Source organism: Chelonoidis abingdonii, chromosome 2 (assembly GCF_003597395.2).
Source record: "Chelonoidis abingdonii isolate Lonesome George chromosome 2, CheloAbing_2.0, whole genome shotgun sequence".
In the NCBI taxonomy this organism is placed as follows: domain Eukaryota; kingdom Metazoa; phylum Chordata; order Testudines; family Testudinidae; genus Chelonoidis; species Chelonoidis abingdonii.
Genome location: NC_133770.1, coordinates 295664648 through 295682050, shown reverse-complemented (window position 1 = coordinate 295682050; position 17403 = coordinate 295664648). Strand labels below are relative to the sequence as shown.

The following is a 17403-nucleotide window of genomic DNA, read 5'->3' as shown; positions in this document are numbered from 1 at the left end:
CAGAGAAGACCAGGCACTTCCATTTTACCGCCTGGTAAATCACATGTTTAACAGCTCTATGCCTCTTCCAGGTGCTGACTTCGGCGAGTTTACCTTATTGTAAAACTAAAGTGGCTGGTCTTCACTATGTTGTTTTTCCTTGGGATAATTCATACATGTTAGTATCTCCAAGGTAAAACATGCATCTTTTTTTTAGCAGTGAGGACAAGCCCACCACATTACCTATGTATGCCTCATTTTTCATGCAGTGCTAGCTCTGTAGTGTTTCTCCCCTGCCCCTTAGGATTGCAAGCTACTATAGCAAATGTTAATTAGGACCTTTCATCTCAAATCTTTTGTACTCCTGGCAAAGCTGGAGTTCTGGACATTAGAGGAACCTGCCAGCTGGGCAGGCGGCTTGCCCAGTTTTTTGTTTTTCCTCTGTAACACACCATTACGTATGTAACATTTAGGTCATCAGTTAGTAAAGATCCCTTGTACTCTGGGTGTTTGCATTGTGGAACAATGTAACATATAATGTTTGCAAAGCATGATGCTGGTTGTTCTGAAAAAAACCTCATGGAATCTAAAGAATTTTGTGTTGCTCTTCCATGCTCAAAAAGTTATTTCCCTAGGAAAAGGCCCTGTTAAATTGCAGCTGTTCATGAAATAAGAGGTGCAATGTCCTGGGATCCTAGCTAACACTAGGGAAGAAAACAACAAGCTCTTTTCCTTCGATTAGACACATCAGAGTACTGAACTTTTTTTGAATTTCTGTATAAGGCTGTTCCATTATCGAACAAAGACTAACTGTCCTCTTTAAATATATCTCCTATAAACTGACAGCCTTGCCTTGCTTTATGCTCCTAAAATGAGCAAGTCTCCTGTTACTTGCTATGGCTTGTTTCTGATAGTCACTTGTTTCCTTATTTACCTTGTGTCATGGCCCCTCTCTGCAACCCAGGTACATGTGTCTAACTCCCAGGCAGGCCAGATCAGGCTTTTTTGCCACTCCAAGCAGCAAAGGGGGAAAAAAAGAAAAAAAAGCCACGATCGGTGGCATTTCAGTGACAGCTCAATCATGCCGCCTCATTCCTTGGTGGCAATTCGGCAGCGAATCTTTCACTCTGAGATGGACTGAGGGACCCGCTGCTGAAGATCAGGATGTGCCGCCCCTTCCCATTGGCCGTCCCAAGCACCTGCTTCATTCGTCGGTGCCTGGAGCCGGCCCTGCTCCAAGGGCTTGTCTACATTAGGAGATTATACTGTACTAGAGCACGACCTTGTGGAGTTATGGTAACAGAACTTTAGACAGGATCAGCTCATGTAAACTGTTGTAGCTCCATTGACTTCCATGGAGCAGCACTTATTATACTAGCTGAGAATCTCTGTAGACAAGCACTGTCCTGTTTAGCATTGTCCCAGCTGGCATGATATTCTTAGTGTATGCACAATGTGCTGCATGTGGCACATGACCAGGATTCATCAACCTTAAGGCTAACCACAACTAGCTGACAAAATGTTACACCTGATATTCCCTGTCTATGCTATGTGCTAAGTCACATTTAGCATCATGTTATCTACCTTGACTCCTCAGAGTTGTGTTTTATCACAAAGTAATTTCCCGGTGTAGACAAGCCCATATGGACAGCCATGGAAGCTGGGCACACGTGTTAATTGCTTTTTACCAAGCACTGATTAAATTCCCATAGCTATACAGACATCAAGAGAGAGACACTCCCAGCCCCATACAGCTTTCTCTGCCCTAAAGAACATGCTCAGGCACCACTCTGCTCTTCCCACACAGCTCTTGGGTTTCAAATGGAAAGGACATGCTTTTTTTCCATTGTCTGTATGATAATCTACTGCTAGAAACTCCTGAAATACCTAGGCACTGTGAGCTGACCTAATAGTGTCCAACAGAAGAGAGATCAGAGGGAGCACTGGATGGTAGTGCTTTAGAACATGTGTGTGAAAGTGATTTAATGCCACTTTTTCTGCTAGCACTGAAAACAAAAGGGGGAGAAAAGAATCTGTCATTTTTCCCGTAGTATACTAAAATTAACATAAGACTGTAAATGAACCCTTTGGGCTGATTGATAGAATTATAATAGCTCCCATCTGTCCTTGTAAAGGCAAATTTGATAGGCTTCTGGGCCAAATCCTGAGCTCATCATGCAGTTTTCACTCCATTCCCACTGAGACCAGTAGTCGCTGTGTGCGTGTCTCTGAGGGAACTAATTGGCTGTGACTATGATATTTCTATTTGAAACACAATCTAACTCTTAATTGCAGCTTTTGCAACATAGATGTTGGTTTCTAAACACAGGACTGGTGTCCATTTAAAATATTGCTTTCTTTGACTGGCATGTATTGATCCCTTCCCCCACCCCCAACCAGCTGCACTCTGTAGTTATCAGTCCTTCTTTTCCAAATGTTTTTTTCTTCCCTCAGAGGTAAAAAGTGAAGATCTTTATAGCAGGACAAATCAAGAAGCACAAACATGATATACTTCCTGTATCCCATTTTAGAATGTAACTCCCATCCAGTAAGATTACCAGTCGTATAGAAGCCCTGATCCATTGGAGTCCGTGATTCTTTCCATTGGATCAGGCCCATAACCTTTCCATTTTGTATGATATTCACCAGTTACTCTGCCTCTGTGATGATTTAGACTCCTTCTTTTTGCCAAATTTTGGGTGGTCCTTATGGGCACCCCCTCACTTTCCGAACTTGCAGACAAAAGGATGTGTGGGTCTTTCCTGTTTGTTCATGCCCCCCGTTAAATTACTGCATTGTTGTTGGTGTGAATTATTCCTTTAGCTTTTTACCATGTAATTACCTTCTATTATCTTAATTTACAGATAGTATTGAAGCCAACATTGAGACTGCATCTTCTAATGTAGAATCAGCCAATGAGCAGTTGGCTAAAGCCAGTCGGCACCAAGTAAGTTGGTCTAAAAAAATCGTATAGATACATTCAGTAACATTATTTAAAATAAAACAGTTGAAAGCTGTTTTATTTCCATGAGCACATGGCACAAACTCTGCTGTGTTCTTGCACTATCTGGAAGTATAAGAAAGAGTAGACTAAGTGAAAGCTAAAGTCTTTCATATGATTAATGGACTAGTGTTGGCAACTTGGATTTGGAGTAGTCATTTAGAGATCTGCATATTAGAGGCATTTCCCAGTAGGAAACTGAGCAATTAGCTACTGTTGTTCTTAGAAGGATGGCATAAAAAGTGCATCGTTTAACCATATATGTTCTTCTTACTGGAATGTTTCCCTATAATCAAGCAACTCAGTGTTGCCAGCAAACAGGATGCAGTTGGTAAATAATGGGTAAGGAAATGGTTTTCAGCACTGTTTAAGGCAATTTTCATTTTGTTGTCGTCAGAGCAAGAGTAAATTACATTAAAAAAAGTTAGTCTTATTTGAAAATAGCTGGACCAAAACGAACAGCCTGACTTTTTGAGGTCAATACTTTCTAGGCATGAAGACAGGGAGAAAAAAATCCCAAATCCATTAAAGCTTCATTAGTACATACATTGGATTAGACAGACCAAAAGTTGTTAAGGTAAACTTTGTTTTTCTGAAACATAAATGTATTAAAGCCCAAAGTTAGAACCTTCTCTTTGCTAATTAGTGTAGGGCATAATTCTGAAGATCTTACTCAGCAAAACTCATTGGGAGTTTTGCCTGAGTAGAGACTGCAGGCTTCTGTTCACAGGAGATGAAGTAGTATGCTTTTTAAAGTCTGCCCTGATTGTCTGATCATAGGTACTGTAGGTGATTAAGCATGTACTATTAATGTCTGTTCAGGCAGAAGCATTTCTGTGAAACATTGGCACGACCTAAATCTATAGAGGGGGAACACTGGATATATGTTTGGGCCAGAAGCACACCTTTATGCACAAATCTCGTAGTCAATAATGCATTATAGGCAATGTTGTGGTTGGAATAAATTGGGTATGTTCATGAACTACCCCACATGCCTGGAACAACCCAAGATTACTGAACTCTGCTTAACAGAATTTTCCTGTCAACAAACTTTAGATATGATCCATGGGATTGTACTCTGGCCTCTTTGTAGAATCTGCATTCCAGATCCCTTAAGTTCATAGCATAGTGAACAGAATATCCTGTATGGCTAATACTATGCCAAACTAAACCACCATTTTACATACTTAGTGTTGGTTGTTTATAAGTACATACTTGAGACAGACTGAGCTGGATGACTTTGTAGACCGCTTAACTTGAAAGGGGCTTTACTGGTTGGAATGTCACACCCTTTAAAACCATTAGCATTAGTTGCGCTGCTCTACGCTCTCTCTCTGTGTAGCTCCTTGTTTTATTAAACTGTCAGTTTGCCATTGTATATTCCTGTTACCCACAACCTAGGGCATGTTGGGGTTCTCCTATAAATGCAGGCTGGGTTAAATGCATTTGTTACATATCTCTTCTTTATATTCTTTATGAATGTGTTGAAATATATGAGTTTGAGACTGACTGTAGTCCTTAATAAAGGGATTTCTGTTGGGAATAAAGTTAAAGTGATGGGTTACTTAGCATAGTATTCAAACAGAGCATAGAACAGTAGCTTCAGCCATGCAACATGGACCACTGGCCGCAACCGAGACATGACCATAAAAAAGCATAAGCAAATAGCTTTTCTTCAACTCTTACAAAATAGTTTTCATCCAGTGATAAAAATATTTAAACAAATGGAAGTATGCTCCGGCTAAGCATCTTTGCCTGGTACTTTACTTTTGCAACTGTCTTCCCCTCAGCCTAAGATATCTGTGTTGACAGCAGCAGTTTGTTTCTCTGCTGTGATTCCCCCCATCCTCCTTCCCATCTGTCTGTCTATCTATCTATATGGAGGAAACTGGAAATTTCTCATTACATAAAACCCATGCAAGAAACACACTGTAGCTTATCTTCAACGACTTTGCGGCCTCCTCTGTTTGCGTTTGTGCTTGGAGACTTGTTCAGTTTGCCACAGATGTACTTGCAGAAGACGGGCATCTGCTTCATAATATATGTATATATGTATGAACACAGCCTTGTGTACGTAAGTGAACTTGAATAATAATTTATCTCTTTAGTAGCAGACAAGAATAGCTGGTCCAGTGGTTAGGGGACTATTTTAAGACTTGGGTTCCAGGCATGGGTTCAAGTTCCAGCTCCCCAACAGATTTTCTGAGAGACCTATGGCAAGTCATTTAGGCCCAGTTTTTTGAAGTCTTTAGGCACTGCCTAAATCCTTTTTGAAAACTGGAATTATGCTCCTAAATCAGCTAGGTGCTGCAATGCTGAGTGCAGCAACACCTAAATACTTTTACAAATCTGGGCCTTAGACTCTATTTCTCAGTTCCCCAGCTGTAAAGCAGGGGAAATAGCACTTTCCCACCTCATATTGTGAAGATAAATATTTTAAAATGTTGAAGTGGTCAGATATGATGATGAGAGGGGCACATATGTCTACGTAGATAGAGGTTAATACACATACTCTCTGTACCTATCCAGGAGTTAAATGAAGAGAAATAATATCTTAATAGTGTGTCTTGAACCCTTGGCAGCTGCTGTAAATCTCTATAGCTCCATTGACTTTTGATTTATACCAGTTGAGATCTGGTCTGCTGTATCTGGACTACAAGCAGGGGAAGTGGTGGATGAATTTCTACTGACCATGATCTTATGAGTGAAAGAGGTGCTACATTAGCCCAGAGGCATAACTGAGTTAATTATTTCAGTGAGGATGTTCAGTGGCCTGGTATATATGTGTGTGCAGCACTGGACAGGCTTAACCTTCATAGTGGACCATAAACTGAATATGAGTTATCAATATGATGTAGCTGCAAAAAATGCTAATATGATTCTGGGATGTAGTAACAAGTGTGTTGTTTATAAGACATAGGAGGTAATTATCCCGCACTACTTAGTACCAGTGAGGCCCCAGCTGGAGTACTGTGTCCAGTTTGAGGCACCACACTTTAGGAAAGATGTGGACAAATTGGAAAGAGTCCAGAGGAGAGTAACAAAAATGATCAAAGATTTAGAAAACTTGACCTGTGAGGAAGGTTAAAAAAACTGGTCATGTTTAGGCTTGAGAAAAGAAGACTAAGAGGGGAACCTGATAACAGTCTTCCAATGTGTTAAGGGTTGTTATAAAAAGGACAATGATCAAATGTTCTCCATGTCCACTGAAGGTAGGACAAAAAGTAAAGGGCTTAATCTGCAGCAAGGGAGATTTAGGTTAAATATTAGGAAAAACTTTCTAACTCTAAGGGTTGTCAAGCTCTGGAGTGGGCTTTCAAGGAAAGTCATGGAATCCCCATCACCGGAAGCATTTAAAAACAAGTTGAACAAACACCTTTCAGGGATGTTCTAAGTTTACATGTTCCTGCTATAGCACAAGGAGCTGGACTTGATGACTTCTCGAGGTCTCTTCCAGCCCAATGTTGCTATGAATCTATAATTCTAGAGACACAAAGGGTAACAAAAAAACATTCTACAAATACATTACAAACAAGGGGAAGACCAAGGACAGGATAGATCTGTTACTCAATGAGGGGATTGGGGGAACAATAAAAGAAAATGTAGAAATGGCAGAAATGCTAAATAACTTTTTTGATTCAGTTTTCACCAAAAAGGTTAGTAGCAATTGGATGTCTAACATAGTGAATGCCAGTGAAAATGTGGTAGGATCAGAGGCCAAAATAGGGAAAGAACAAGTTAAAAATGACTAAGACAAGTTAGATGTCTTCAAGTCACCAGGGTCTAATGAAATACATCCTAGAATACTCACGAAGCTGACTGAAGAGATGGATGAACCATTTGCGATTATCATGGAAGACAGGAGAGATTCCAAAGGACTGGAAAAGGGGAAATATAATGCCAATCTCTAAAAAAGTGAAATTACAGACCAATCAGCTTAACTTCAGTACCTGGAAAAATAATGGAGCAATAATTAAGCAATCAATTTGCCAATACCTAGAAGATAATACGGTGATAAGTAACAGTCAGCAGAGATTTGTCAAGAACAAATTATGTCAAACCAACCTTCTAGCTTTCTTTGACAGGGTAACAAGCCTAGTGGATAATGGGGAAGTGGCAGATGTGGTATAACTTGACTTTAGTAAGGCTTTCGATACTGACTCGCATGACCTTCTCATAAACAAACTAGAGAAATACAGCCTAGATGGAGCTACTACTATAAGGTGGATGCACGACTGCTTGGAAATCCATTTCCACAGTTATCAGTGGTTGGCAGTCAAGCTGGAAGGACATATTGAGTGGTGCCCAACAGGGATCAGTTCTGGGTCTGGTTCTGTTCAATATCTTCATCAGTGATTTAAATAATAAGCTTATAAAGTTTGCAAACAATACCAGGCTGGGATTGGTTGCAACTGCTTTGGAGGACAGGATTAAAAGTAAAAATGATCTGGACAAACTGGAGAAATGGTCTGAACTAAATAGGATGAAATTTAATAAAGACAAATGCAAAGTACTCCACTTAGGAAAGAACAGTCAGTTGCACACATACAAAATATGAAATGACTGCCTAGAAAGGAGTACTGCAGAAAGGGATCTGCGGGTCTTAGAGGATCAGAAGCTAAGTAGGAGTCAACAGTGTAACACTTGCAAAAAAAGCAACATCATTCTGGGTTGTATTAGCAAAAGTGTTGTAAGCAAGACACAAGAAGTAATTCTTCTGCTCTACTCTGCGCTGATTAGGCCTCAGTTGGAGTAGTGTGTCCAGTTCTGGGCGCCACATTTCAGAAAAGACATTGACAAATTGGAGAAAGTCCAGAAAAGAGCAGCAAAATTGATTAATGGTCTAGAAAACATGACTTATGAGGGAAGATTGAAGAAATTGGATGTGTTTAGTCTGGAGAAGAGAAGACTGACGGGGGGACATGATAGCAGTTTTCAGGGACATAAAAAGTTGTTGCAAGGAGGAGGGAGAAAAAATGTTCTCTTTAACCTCTGAAGATAGGACAAGAAGCAATGGGCTTAAATTGCAGCAAGGGAGGTTTAAGCTGGACATTAGGAAAAACTTCCTAACTATCAGAGTGGTTAAGGACTGGAATAAATTGCCTAGGAAGGTTGTAAAATCTCCGTCATTGAAGATCTTTAAGAACAGGTTATACAAACACCTGTCAGGGATGGTCTAGATCAGAGTTTTTTCAAACTGTGGTTCGCGGCATGTAAGGAGCAGGTTGCCTTCCCAGCAGTCCTCCCATCATAACTGCTTCCTGTTCTCCAAGCTGAAGCATTACTTGTCTGTACACACTAACACTAACCAGCCCCTTTCAAAAACCTCCACCCCCTCTAACCCCGCCATCCGCTTCCATAACTGATCCCCTCATTTTCCAGCTCTTCATTCCTCTTTCATCTCATTTTGTTGATCTCCTCTTCTTCTACCATCTCATCTTGCTCCCAATATCCCTACATCTTCCTTCTCCTCTACCGATTCTGGACTTTTCTCAATCCCCCTTCTCCCCCCCTTTTTTTTTCTCCTTCATTTTCAGGGTTGAACCTTTGCTGCCATCATCACAGCTACCTTGAACAGTCTGTTCACTTGCATTGATCTAATAATTTGTTTGTCCCATGCAGGTCAAAATCCACCTTGTCAGGATGCCTATATTCATGCTCTATGGTCTACTTCCCCACTCACTCACAGGAGTCCTTTCTAACCTTTTTTATTTATTTAAAGTGAATTTAGTCATGTTGTGTTGCAGCACTGCGGGTTCAGCTCTGATGGCAACAGTTTCCAGCTCAGCAGAGTGAAAGTCACCTCTGCTACTTGCTTCAGATTTAGGGTCTCTAGGAACACATAAAGACATATACATACATTGACAAGTACAAGGTCTAGTTTGTTTTGTCAATTTTGTTAAAGTTACAATTAAGTTTGAGTACCCAAGCGCATAGAAATCCTATATAGAGCTATGCACAAGTTAGAAATATAGTCATACTCACATCCTTAATTATATTCTTAAGGTTTGATGGCTGCCTTGCCAATTGGTCATCAGTTGAGAGATGGTTCTTGCTGGAGTTTTCCCACAGGGAACTCATTTTACCCAATCTGGGAGACCTCTTTTCTCTTGTGATTCTGACTACACCTAACACACTGTGCATGTGACTTGTACTCAAAATTATTCTTACAGTTAATTTTTCGCAGTGCTACTCACTGGTACATCTCTTCCCGTAATCTTGTATCATAGGGTCGTTCTTTGGTCACTTACTTATGTCAGCATTTCTCAAGCCTATTGCCTAGTATGGCTAAGCTAAAACATACAAGCCTCAGCCTGTAGGCTGTGTGTTTCTGCCCTACTTACCTAGATACCTAATGCATACGTATCCCTTCTGACTACTGATCAATCTATTATTCTGTTGTCCTACAACTTAAATCTATTTAGTATACAAGTATTATATATGCTTGTTAGTTAATCATAACATCATACAGCACACAATAAATGAATGATAAAGTGAAGTAATGGGCTACACCCTCATGCGACTCCTTGTCCACGGTTCCTGCCTACTCTCATACTTCTTTATTATAGCAATAACCTGTGAACTTGCAAGGTATTTTTGTATGAACAATGCCTTTTACAATTAAACTGTATTGTGCTTTAACGTCCAATGACAAATAGGCTGGTGCAGGTGGTTCTGATAAAAAATGTGCTTTCTTTTCTGCCTGCTCCAGTGGCTTCATATGAAAGGCGGGCTGAGATTACAGATCGGAGAGTGTTTTATGCTGAAGCATCTTCTTTCTGTGTGTATGTTTTATTTTATTGTAAATGCAACCCATTACAAAACAGCTGCTTACCATTGGAAATGGTATTCAAGTCAGCTGCAGTCCAAGTGATAAATGAGATGAGTGAATGCAGGAATTTAACCTCAGCAAAGTCTGAGCCATAACATTTATTTAAACTCATCTTTTCCTCTAAACAATGGATCTGTGTGATCAAATATTTATTGGGATAAGGTTTGTTTAGGACTTTCAGATGGATGCTTGTGAGCGGTAAGGGGCAGTTTTGCAGAAGAATTTTGATAGCATCTAAGCATCTTTTCATTCAGACTATCAGGGGAGATGATTTTCTGTAGCTTGGTGTTAGTTTAATCATCTTAATTTTTGAATCTTGGCCAGTGGTTTGTTTACAACAAAATTTGTCCATCACGTGTTTTGGCCCAAATGATTCTATGTTTTTATGAGAGAAATGTACTATATAGATTGTACAGGAGGACATGTCAATGAGGCAGAGTCTGTTACATAAGGCCAAGAGTGAATTTAGCCTGATGGATACTGGGCATAATAACAACAGGATAAAATAGCTTTACATAAACTAAATTTATCATGGTTGCATATTGGAACATAACTTTTTGTAAGGACTGGTCATGCCATAAGCATCTAGTAGAGCTAGCAAACCAGCCAGACAGCTGCAGGAAACAGGTGGCTTAGTAAAGTTAGCTGTGTTGACAAGGCCATAGTGAAGTCATGTCTCCTCAGGAGGGGGGAATTCTATGTTTAAAATATCAGACCAGACATTCTTCATTATATTTAGACTGAACCATTTGACTTGAAGGGAATTATAGACAATATTGTCAAGCTGACTCAGAACTAGAGCATTTGTGGGGTTCATGTGAGTATCCCTGCTGCTGGTAGGAGTTCAGAGTTTATGCAGTATGATGTCTTATACATCTGTGAATAGGGGTGTGGTACATGTCCACATGTGTGGGTGAACATGTCTCTTTTTTCCACCTGGATATTTATGTTCAATATACTGACTAAGCCCCTGAACATACTTTGCCCAGGTGGTATGGATAGAGTACTCATCAGCTGAGGTTACGCTGCCAACTCATCTTTCCTGGCAATGAACTATGGCCTGTTGAAGTGCTTTCCTAAGCAGCAGAAAGTTTCTTTTTTTGTTATTGGGTAGCTTCAGGGTATAATTTGGAGCACCGGGTTCTTAAAATCATCTCAAACATTCATGGAAGTGCTTTATTTTAAAAATAAACCCAGGAACTGTATATCATTACAAATAAATGGTGCTAACTCTTTCAAAATGTCCAATATATGTATGTGTGAGCAACATGGCCATGCAATCATACCTCCTAGTTTGTGATCGTCTCATATCTTGTAAACTCGGGGGGCTTGAGATTCACTTCTGTTTGGATGGGAGATCTTCAAGAAGCCCAGAGCATATTGCTATGAGTCGTTTTAGGATGCAGTCCTTTCTCTCTGACTCATTGCCGAATCAGTGTCTCAGCATTGAATTAGGGGCTCTGCTTCTGGAGAATGGTGCCCTTCAGATGAGATGGAAAACAAAGGCCTTGATCACTTATGGTGATTGAAGAGCCTGTGGCAAATTTTGCAAATATTGAGGTAATAATTACCTAAGAGAGAGTATCCAGAATGCTTAATGATCTGATTCTGATCTCATGTACATACATGTAACTCGGGACTAGGTCCATTGAAATCCATGAAGCTTCACCAAGGTGTAAAAGAGAGAAGAATCATGCCTTAGAAATCTAACCATTTCCTGCACCACTGGAAAGTCCTTGTGTCTGATTTTCATTTACCTTAAGATCCCCTTTCGCTGAGTGTTGCGAGTGTAACTGAGAATGAGGCCCATTGAGTGCAACAGCAGCAGCCTACAGTATAATCCATTACTACTACTATTTGGTATAATTATGACATAATTTTTTTATACTTCTCAAGCCAATAAGGCCATTGGACCTGATTTTCATATACACCAAGGCCCCTTTTCGTCACTCTGGCAGTGTAAAGGAGCCGTAAGGCTTGTCTACGTGAACATTTAGTTTGTGGCAAGCTGGAGTGTGAGTCTTACCAAGCAGTACCCTGCTGCGTGCTGAAGGGTATGGTTGTGTTTATTTTAGATAAAATGTGGTTTACAGGGTGCTTATGCATAGGGAAGCATGCTGTGGCTCACCAGCCTCGGAACATTCTGGAGAAGGCCACGGGGAGGGGTGTGAGCTCAGCATGTGGACTGGAGCACTATGAGCATGTGATAAACAAACCCATATATGGGTTTGTTTAACTCTGATTGGTTAGAGGTTCATGTTGTGTAACTTGTTCTATAAGCACCATGTGCTATAAAGTAGCAAGGGGAGGGGCTCCTGGCTGGAGGAACTCTGCCTGATTCTTTGTACCAGGGGCTCTCTTTGTGCACATGTTGAATAAAGCTTTATTGAATTGAATTGAATCGCATTGGATCGAAGTCCCATGATTTCTACCCAGCATCAGACTCACCGGGAACTCCCAAATCCCAACAGCGCTAATAGTCTGTGTGGACTTTGCTGATGCACACTAATATTTCCCTGGTGTGCTTTGATCTATTCCTTTTCAAAGCAGAGTTGATGGAAGCACACTGAGGAACTGATAGTGCGCTTCAGCAGGGGCCAGGTGGACACTTAATGCAACACTCCAGCTTGCTGCAAACTAAATGTTCATATAAATACACGCCGAGTCTAAATGAGAGTCAGGCCCATTGACGTAGAAATCCATTGGGATTTTTAAGCTCTTGTTCTCGTGCATGGTATTTGATATGCAAACCAGATACTTGGTGCTAAAACCCTAAAATCCTGATCCTGAAGCACTAAAATCAGAGGACAGTTTTGCAATGACTTCATTGATGCAGGATTTTGTCCTAAGTTAGGTGCCTCTTTGCGATTATTGGCATCCTAAATGAGCAACATATTGAGGAACTGAAGCTGTTTGATAAATATTCAAAACCAACCCCTTCCTCTAATCATATCAGAATATCAATCCATCTGCCGACCTCTGGTATCTTGTCTCTTTCATTGTTTGACACCTAGTGACACCTAGTGCTTCAGCAGAAGGTAAAATCTCCCAATAATGCATTTAGGGCCTGATGGCAAAAGAAAGAGTCCGACTGAATTCAATGGGATTTGAATCAATCCCTTAGCCTCTTTGGCCCCACCTCCCGAATCCTAAGATTTGATTGTCTGTCACCTAGCTTGCATAACTACAGACTGTGATATTACTGGCCATCTTTTTAAAACCAACCCTAATAATTTACCAATACCAGGGAACTCCACAAGATGACTTTACAGCTTAAAGAAATATTTGTCTTTATTTGTGTGAAACATACTTGTGTATCTAATAAGGCTTTTGTAAGGATAAGTTCATATTTGTGCTGCTCTTTCATAAATGTGACATACTATGATAGTGCTAAGTAATTCTTCATTAAAACAGGTTTGCTATTACTACCATTTAATTCCAGAATCCTTCTGTTTTTCATATTATGTGATAGTTAAAAAAACAGGGAAATTGATATTTTTCCCTCCTCTGATTGTTGTTCAGAATCTGACAAATGTAATTTACTATAGGGATACATTTAAAAACAAGACCTGATATTTTCCCCACGTTTTAAGCAGAGGTTGAAACTTGTTTGCTAAATTAAAATCAGTGACTGTTTAGGTGTATTTGTAATACTCTTAAAATAAAACAGAGCAGTTTAAATACTACTAATTTGGGTTACCTAGGTTTTGATTTTTTTTCTTTTTTGAATTTGTGTTCTATAAAATTTTCACAGATCCAGAGACAGTTTGGGTCAATTAAATCCGTGTAAATCAACAGTGATTCATTTGGGTCCTATTCTCCTGGCACTTGCACATGTTTCACACAAGTGTAAATGTAATTGACTTCAGTGCACAATGATTTGCTCTTATTTACACAATGTGTAAGTTGGAGAAGAAGCATGCCCTTCACCCCATAATTCACTCTGTGTAACCTACAAAGCACCAGAAACTTATGTAGCCGGACACCAAACTCCTAGAGGGAAGTGTGCCACCCTGTAGACCAGAATCAACAGTGATAAAAAGATGGTGCAAGTTACCTGTAATTAGATCCGAAAAGAGGTATAATTTGTCGCATTTTAAAAATGAGTTTCTCACATACAGAGAGGCCCAAAGAGAATGCTGCGATAGAAAAAGCAGCCAGCAAGGAGGTTGTAGATAAGTAATCCCATTCCCTCTTCCGATCCTACACCTACTTTGTCTTGAACCCTTCTATTGCTTTTCTTGCTACGCCCCCTCTCCTCTCTTATCCCTGATTACATCCCCTTTCCTGTGACTGCCAAATTGGTTTAAGTTACAGTTACATCTATTCCCTAACCAGTTTAAACCCCTGTCTTACTTCATTGCTGAATTTGGCACCAGGACTTCTATAGGAGTTGCACCTGCTGACTATTGTTGTAACAGTGTAACTGAAGAAAAGACCTCTGGGAATGATTCTTTACCAGCAGGGAATTGCACAGGATGATGTAATGGACCTATACCTCCAGCTATTTTGTGTCACTCTAGTGCCGCAAAGCAGTTGCAAAACCCTGTGTAACCGACCAGATAAACGCGATTCACAGCAATTTTACCCCACCAGGCTATACCAGTGAATCTGGCCCCAGATATCTTTTCTGTCTCTTGTTTGCATGATTCTTACCATCTGATGCTGTTAACCTGCCTTTTTAAGCAGCTATAATGCTAACATGCAGACTCTCTAGGCTTCTTTCTGTATCACAGTCATGGTTGTAAATAAGGAGCGGCTCTAGTGAAGTCGGGGGGGGTTAACTGTTGTAAAAATATAAGTGAGGTCGAGGTCAGACTCTAGGAGGGTGATTCTCCTTTTGTGTAATTCAGGATTAACTCCCCTTAAGTCATGGGAATTGCACAGTATAAAACTGCTGCCAGAAAAAAATGGAGTTTTCCAGCTGTGTGTGATGTTCTGAGCTTGAGAAAGTCCAGTGAGGCTGATTCTCTTCAGACCTACACCAGTTTGAGTTCACTGGGGTTACTCCTCAATTATTTCAGGGCTAATGAGTGGAGGATCTGACCCAAAGCTTATTTCAACCTGTTAAAGAGTGTGGCTCAGATCCTCAGCTGGTGTAAATCAGCATAACTCCATTGAAGTCAATAGAGGTATACCAGTTTACACCAGCTGAGGATTTTATCCTTGTGTGTCTCTTCATTTCTGTTCCAGTGACGCTCCAGTAACATCAAGGCCCCTCATATAATGTTTTGTTAGTCATTGTCATTGTTAGCAAGGACACAGCTATATACTTTGCCACATTATGGCCCAGTGCATGAACAGGAACTGACCAGCATCAGCGTAGCATGCGTATTTCATGAGTGTGTTTCAATGTGCAGTGGTCCTGATTAGAATCCACCATCAAATTGCCCCTTCCTGTTTCGTTTTTTGCAAGAGGAGCAGATTTAAAATGGCTGCTGGCCCCCAGAAGAGGAAAAAAAAGTTTTCTCCTGTAGAACTTGAGATTTTGGTGGCGGAGGTGACCAAAAATCACGCTAGGCTCTATGGGAGTGAGAGAGTCAACCTGAGCCAGCCAGAGAGGGAGAAGATATGGTGCAGCATTGCCAGGAAGATCAATGCTGTTGCCAGGTCCCCCAGGACCACCCGGGACCTCCGGAGGAGATGGGATGATATGAAGAGGCGCACCAAGGAGAAGCTGGTGGAGATGAGTCGCTCAACGAGGGAGCCCAGACCTGATACTGTGCTGGTGCGGATTTTGGAAAGTCCTTTGCTTGGGCAGGAGGCGACTATTATACAGGCTGAGGCCAGAATGGTGGCAGAGGAGGAGGATGGTGGTGGTGGTGATGATGTTATGCACACTGATGGCCCTCATATACCTCTGGAGCTTCAGTCAGGTAAAGAGTCCTAAACAAAACCATTCATCCAATCCACACACATCAACAGACTGGGGAAAGCTGGGGGGAAAGGGGAGGGTGATGAGCCTTTCTCTGTAAGGTTATCTTTGGTGGCTGTGAAGTGATCTCCACTGCAAAGTTAGATTGCAACAGCCAACCTTATAGCAAGAGAGGACTCTGCAAATGAAATCTCAGATCCAAATAGGCAGAACCTCTCACACAACAGCTTTTGATCCTGGAGTCTTATGTTTCAGCCCCATCCTCCAGGACAGGGATGCCTCCTTGTACAGGAGCTTGGAGTTACTCAAAGGAATTCAGCCTGCAGAGCAGGAAATCATCTACGGGACACGAGGACATTTAACATCCCAGGACCTTATCACCTAATATTTCAGATGAAACAGTTACATGAGAGAGAGAGAGAGAGAGAGAGATCCCTCTGGTTTACAAATACAAAGCGCGAGACCTATTGAGACATTCATATGCATACAGTCAAACTAATGCCCCTTTCCTAAGCTCATATGCACACCCACACAGCAGACATCATTCCTTTAGCATATTAACCAAAGAGGCTGCTTTCTATGTTGCTAACGTGTAAAGAACTCATGTTTTGATATTTTGATCCCCCACAGATGAGGAGGAGGAAGTGCCTGGTTGCACATGGGTGCCTTTGAGGACTATTGAAATGCCTATGCCAGCTGAGACAGATGCATTAGAGCAGCGGGGGGCACTGCACACCTCAGTTTCCTCTCCATCCCCACCTTCCTCTCCACAGATGCAACAGCGGGCTGCCTATGGGAGGCAGTCATCCCAGACTGCCCGGCATCCTAAGCGGAAGTACAACATCTCAGAGTTTGAGAAACAGCTGATGGATGCCCATCTCCAGCAAAGCACCCTCTTGTCCTCCTGGTACCAGCAGCAGAGCTCCCTCATGATCCAGCAGAATCTCATCTTGGAGAACTTAGTGGAACAGAACAAGAGGCTGGCAGACAATGTCGAGTCACTCAACCGGACACTGGAGAAGCTGGTTGACTACCAGCATCCGCGCAGGGAGACAGTACATTTTGTGCAAGACTGCACCTCTGGGACTTCTGCCCATCTGCCCTCCCGGATAGCCAGCGGCGAGTCTGTGGGGCAGTCAGGGATCGAGGTGTTCTCGGGAATGATCTTGAAAGTCGAAGAGGAGATCTAAACAGAAACACAGACTCTTCTCAAACACTATTTTTAGAGTTTTAAAAGAGAGTTCTCTAAAGCGAACACTTTTTATGATGGGTAAAAAATTCCTCGTGTTTTGTAGGTCACGGTAAATGCTACAGTAGCTCTTTTTTTAGTGGGTCAAGATTCTTCCGTATATTCTACACATAGTCTTTTTTGGTTGCCCAATATGAGACAGGATATCATTCTTTTTTATAACCAGCAGTGCTGTCCATTTATGAGAAACAATTTTGTATCAGTTCTTTTTATTGTGAAAGATATTTTTCTTACATAAATCCAAAACATATAAAAATAAACTCTGTTCATATTTATCTTTACTCTTAAGAGTCTGTCTCCCATGGATATAACTCTTTTCCGGAAACATTTTTAGGAACAGGTTTAAAAAAAAATAAAATAAATCATTGCTAAGGCTGTGAAACGTGAGGCCCTGATTCTGCTTCCACTGATGTCAAAGAGAAATTTGTCATTGACATTGATGGGAGCAGGATGGAGTTCTTATTGCT

At 41.1% G+C, this 17403-nt stretch overlaps 1 protein-coding gene across 5 annotated transcripts in view; it reads left to right on the top strand.

Moving 5' to 3' along the window:
- Positions 1–17196, top strand: part of TSNARE1 (t-SNARE domain containing 1) — a 691098-nt gene extending 673902 nt beyond the window's left edge. For 4 of the 5 annotated variants that reach the window (XM_075063289.1, XM_075063290.1, XM_075063287.1 and 1 more), the window contains 3 exons: positions 2844–2926; positions 15229–15688; positions 16318–17196. In XM_075063289.1, the coding sequence (XP_074919390.1) occupies positions 2844–2926; positions 15229–15688; positions 16318–16877 (1103 nt within the window). In that variant the 3' untranslated portion in view covers positions 16878–17196. The remainder of the gene's footprint in view (positions 1–2843; positions 2927–15228; positions 15689–16317) is intronic. The other variant, XM_075063291.1, reaches the window with a different exon arrangement.
- The last annotated feature ends 207 nt before the right edge of the window (positions 17197–17403 follow it).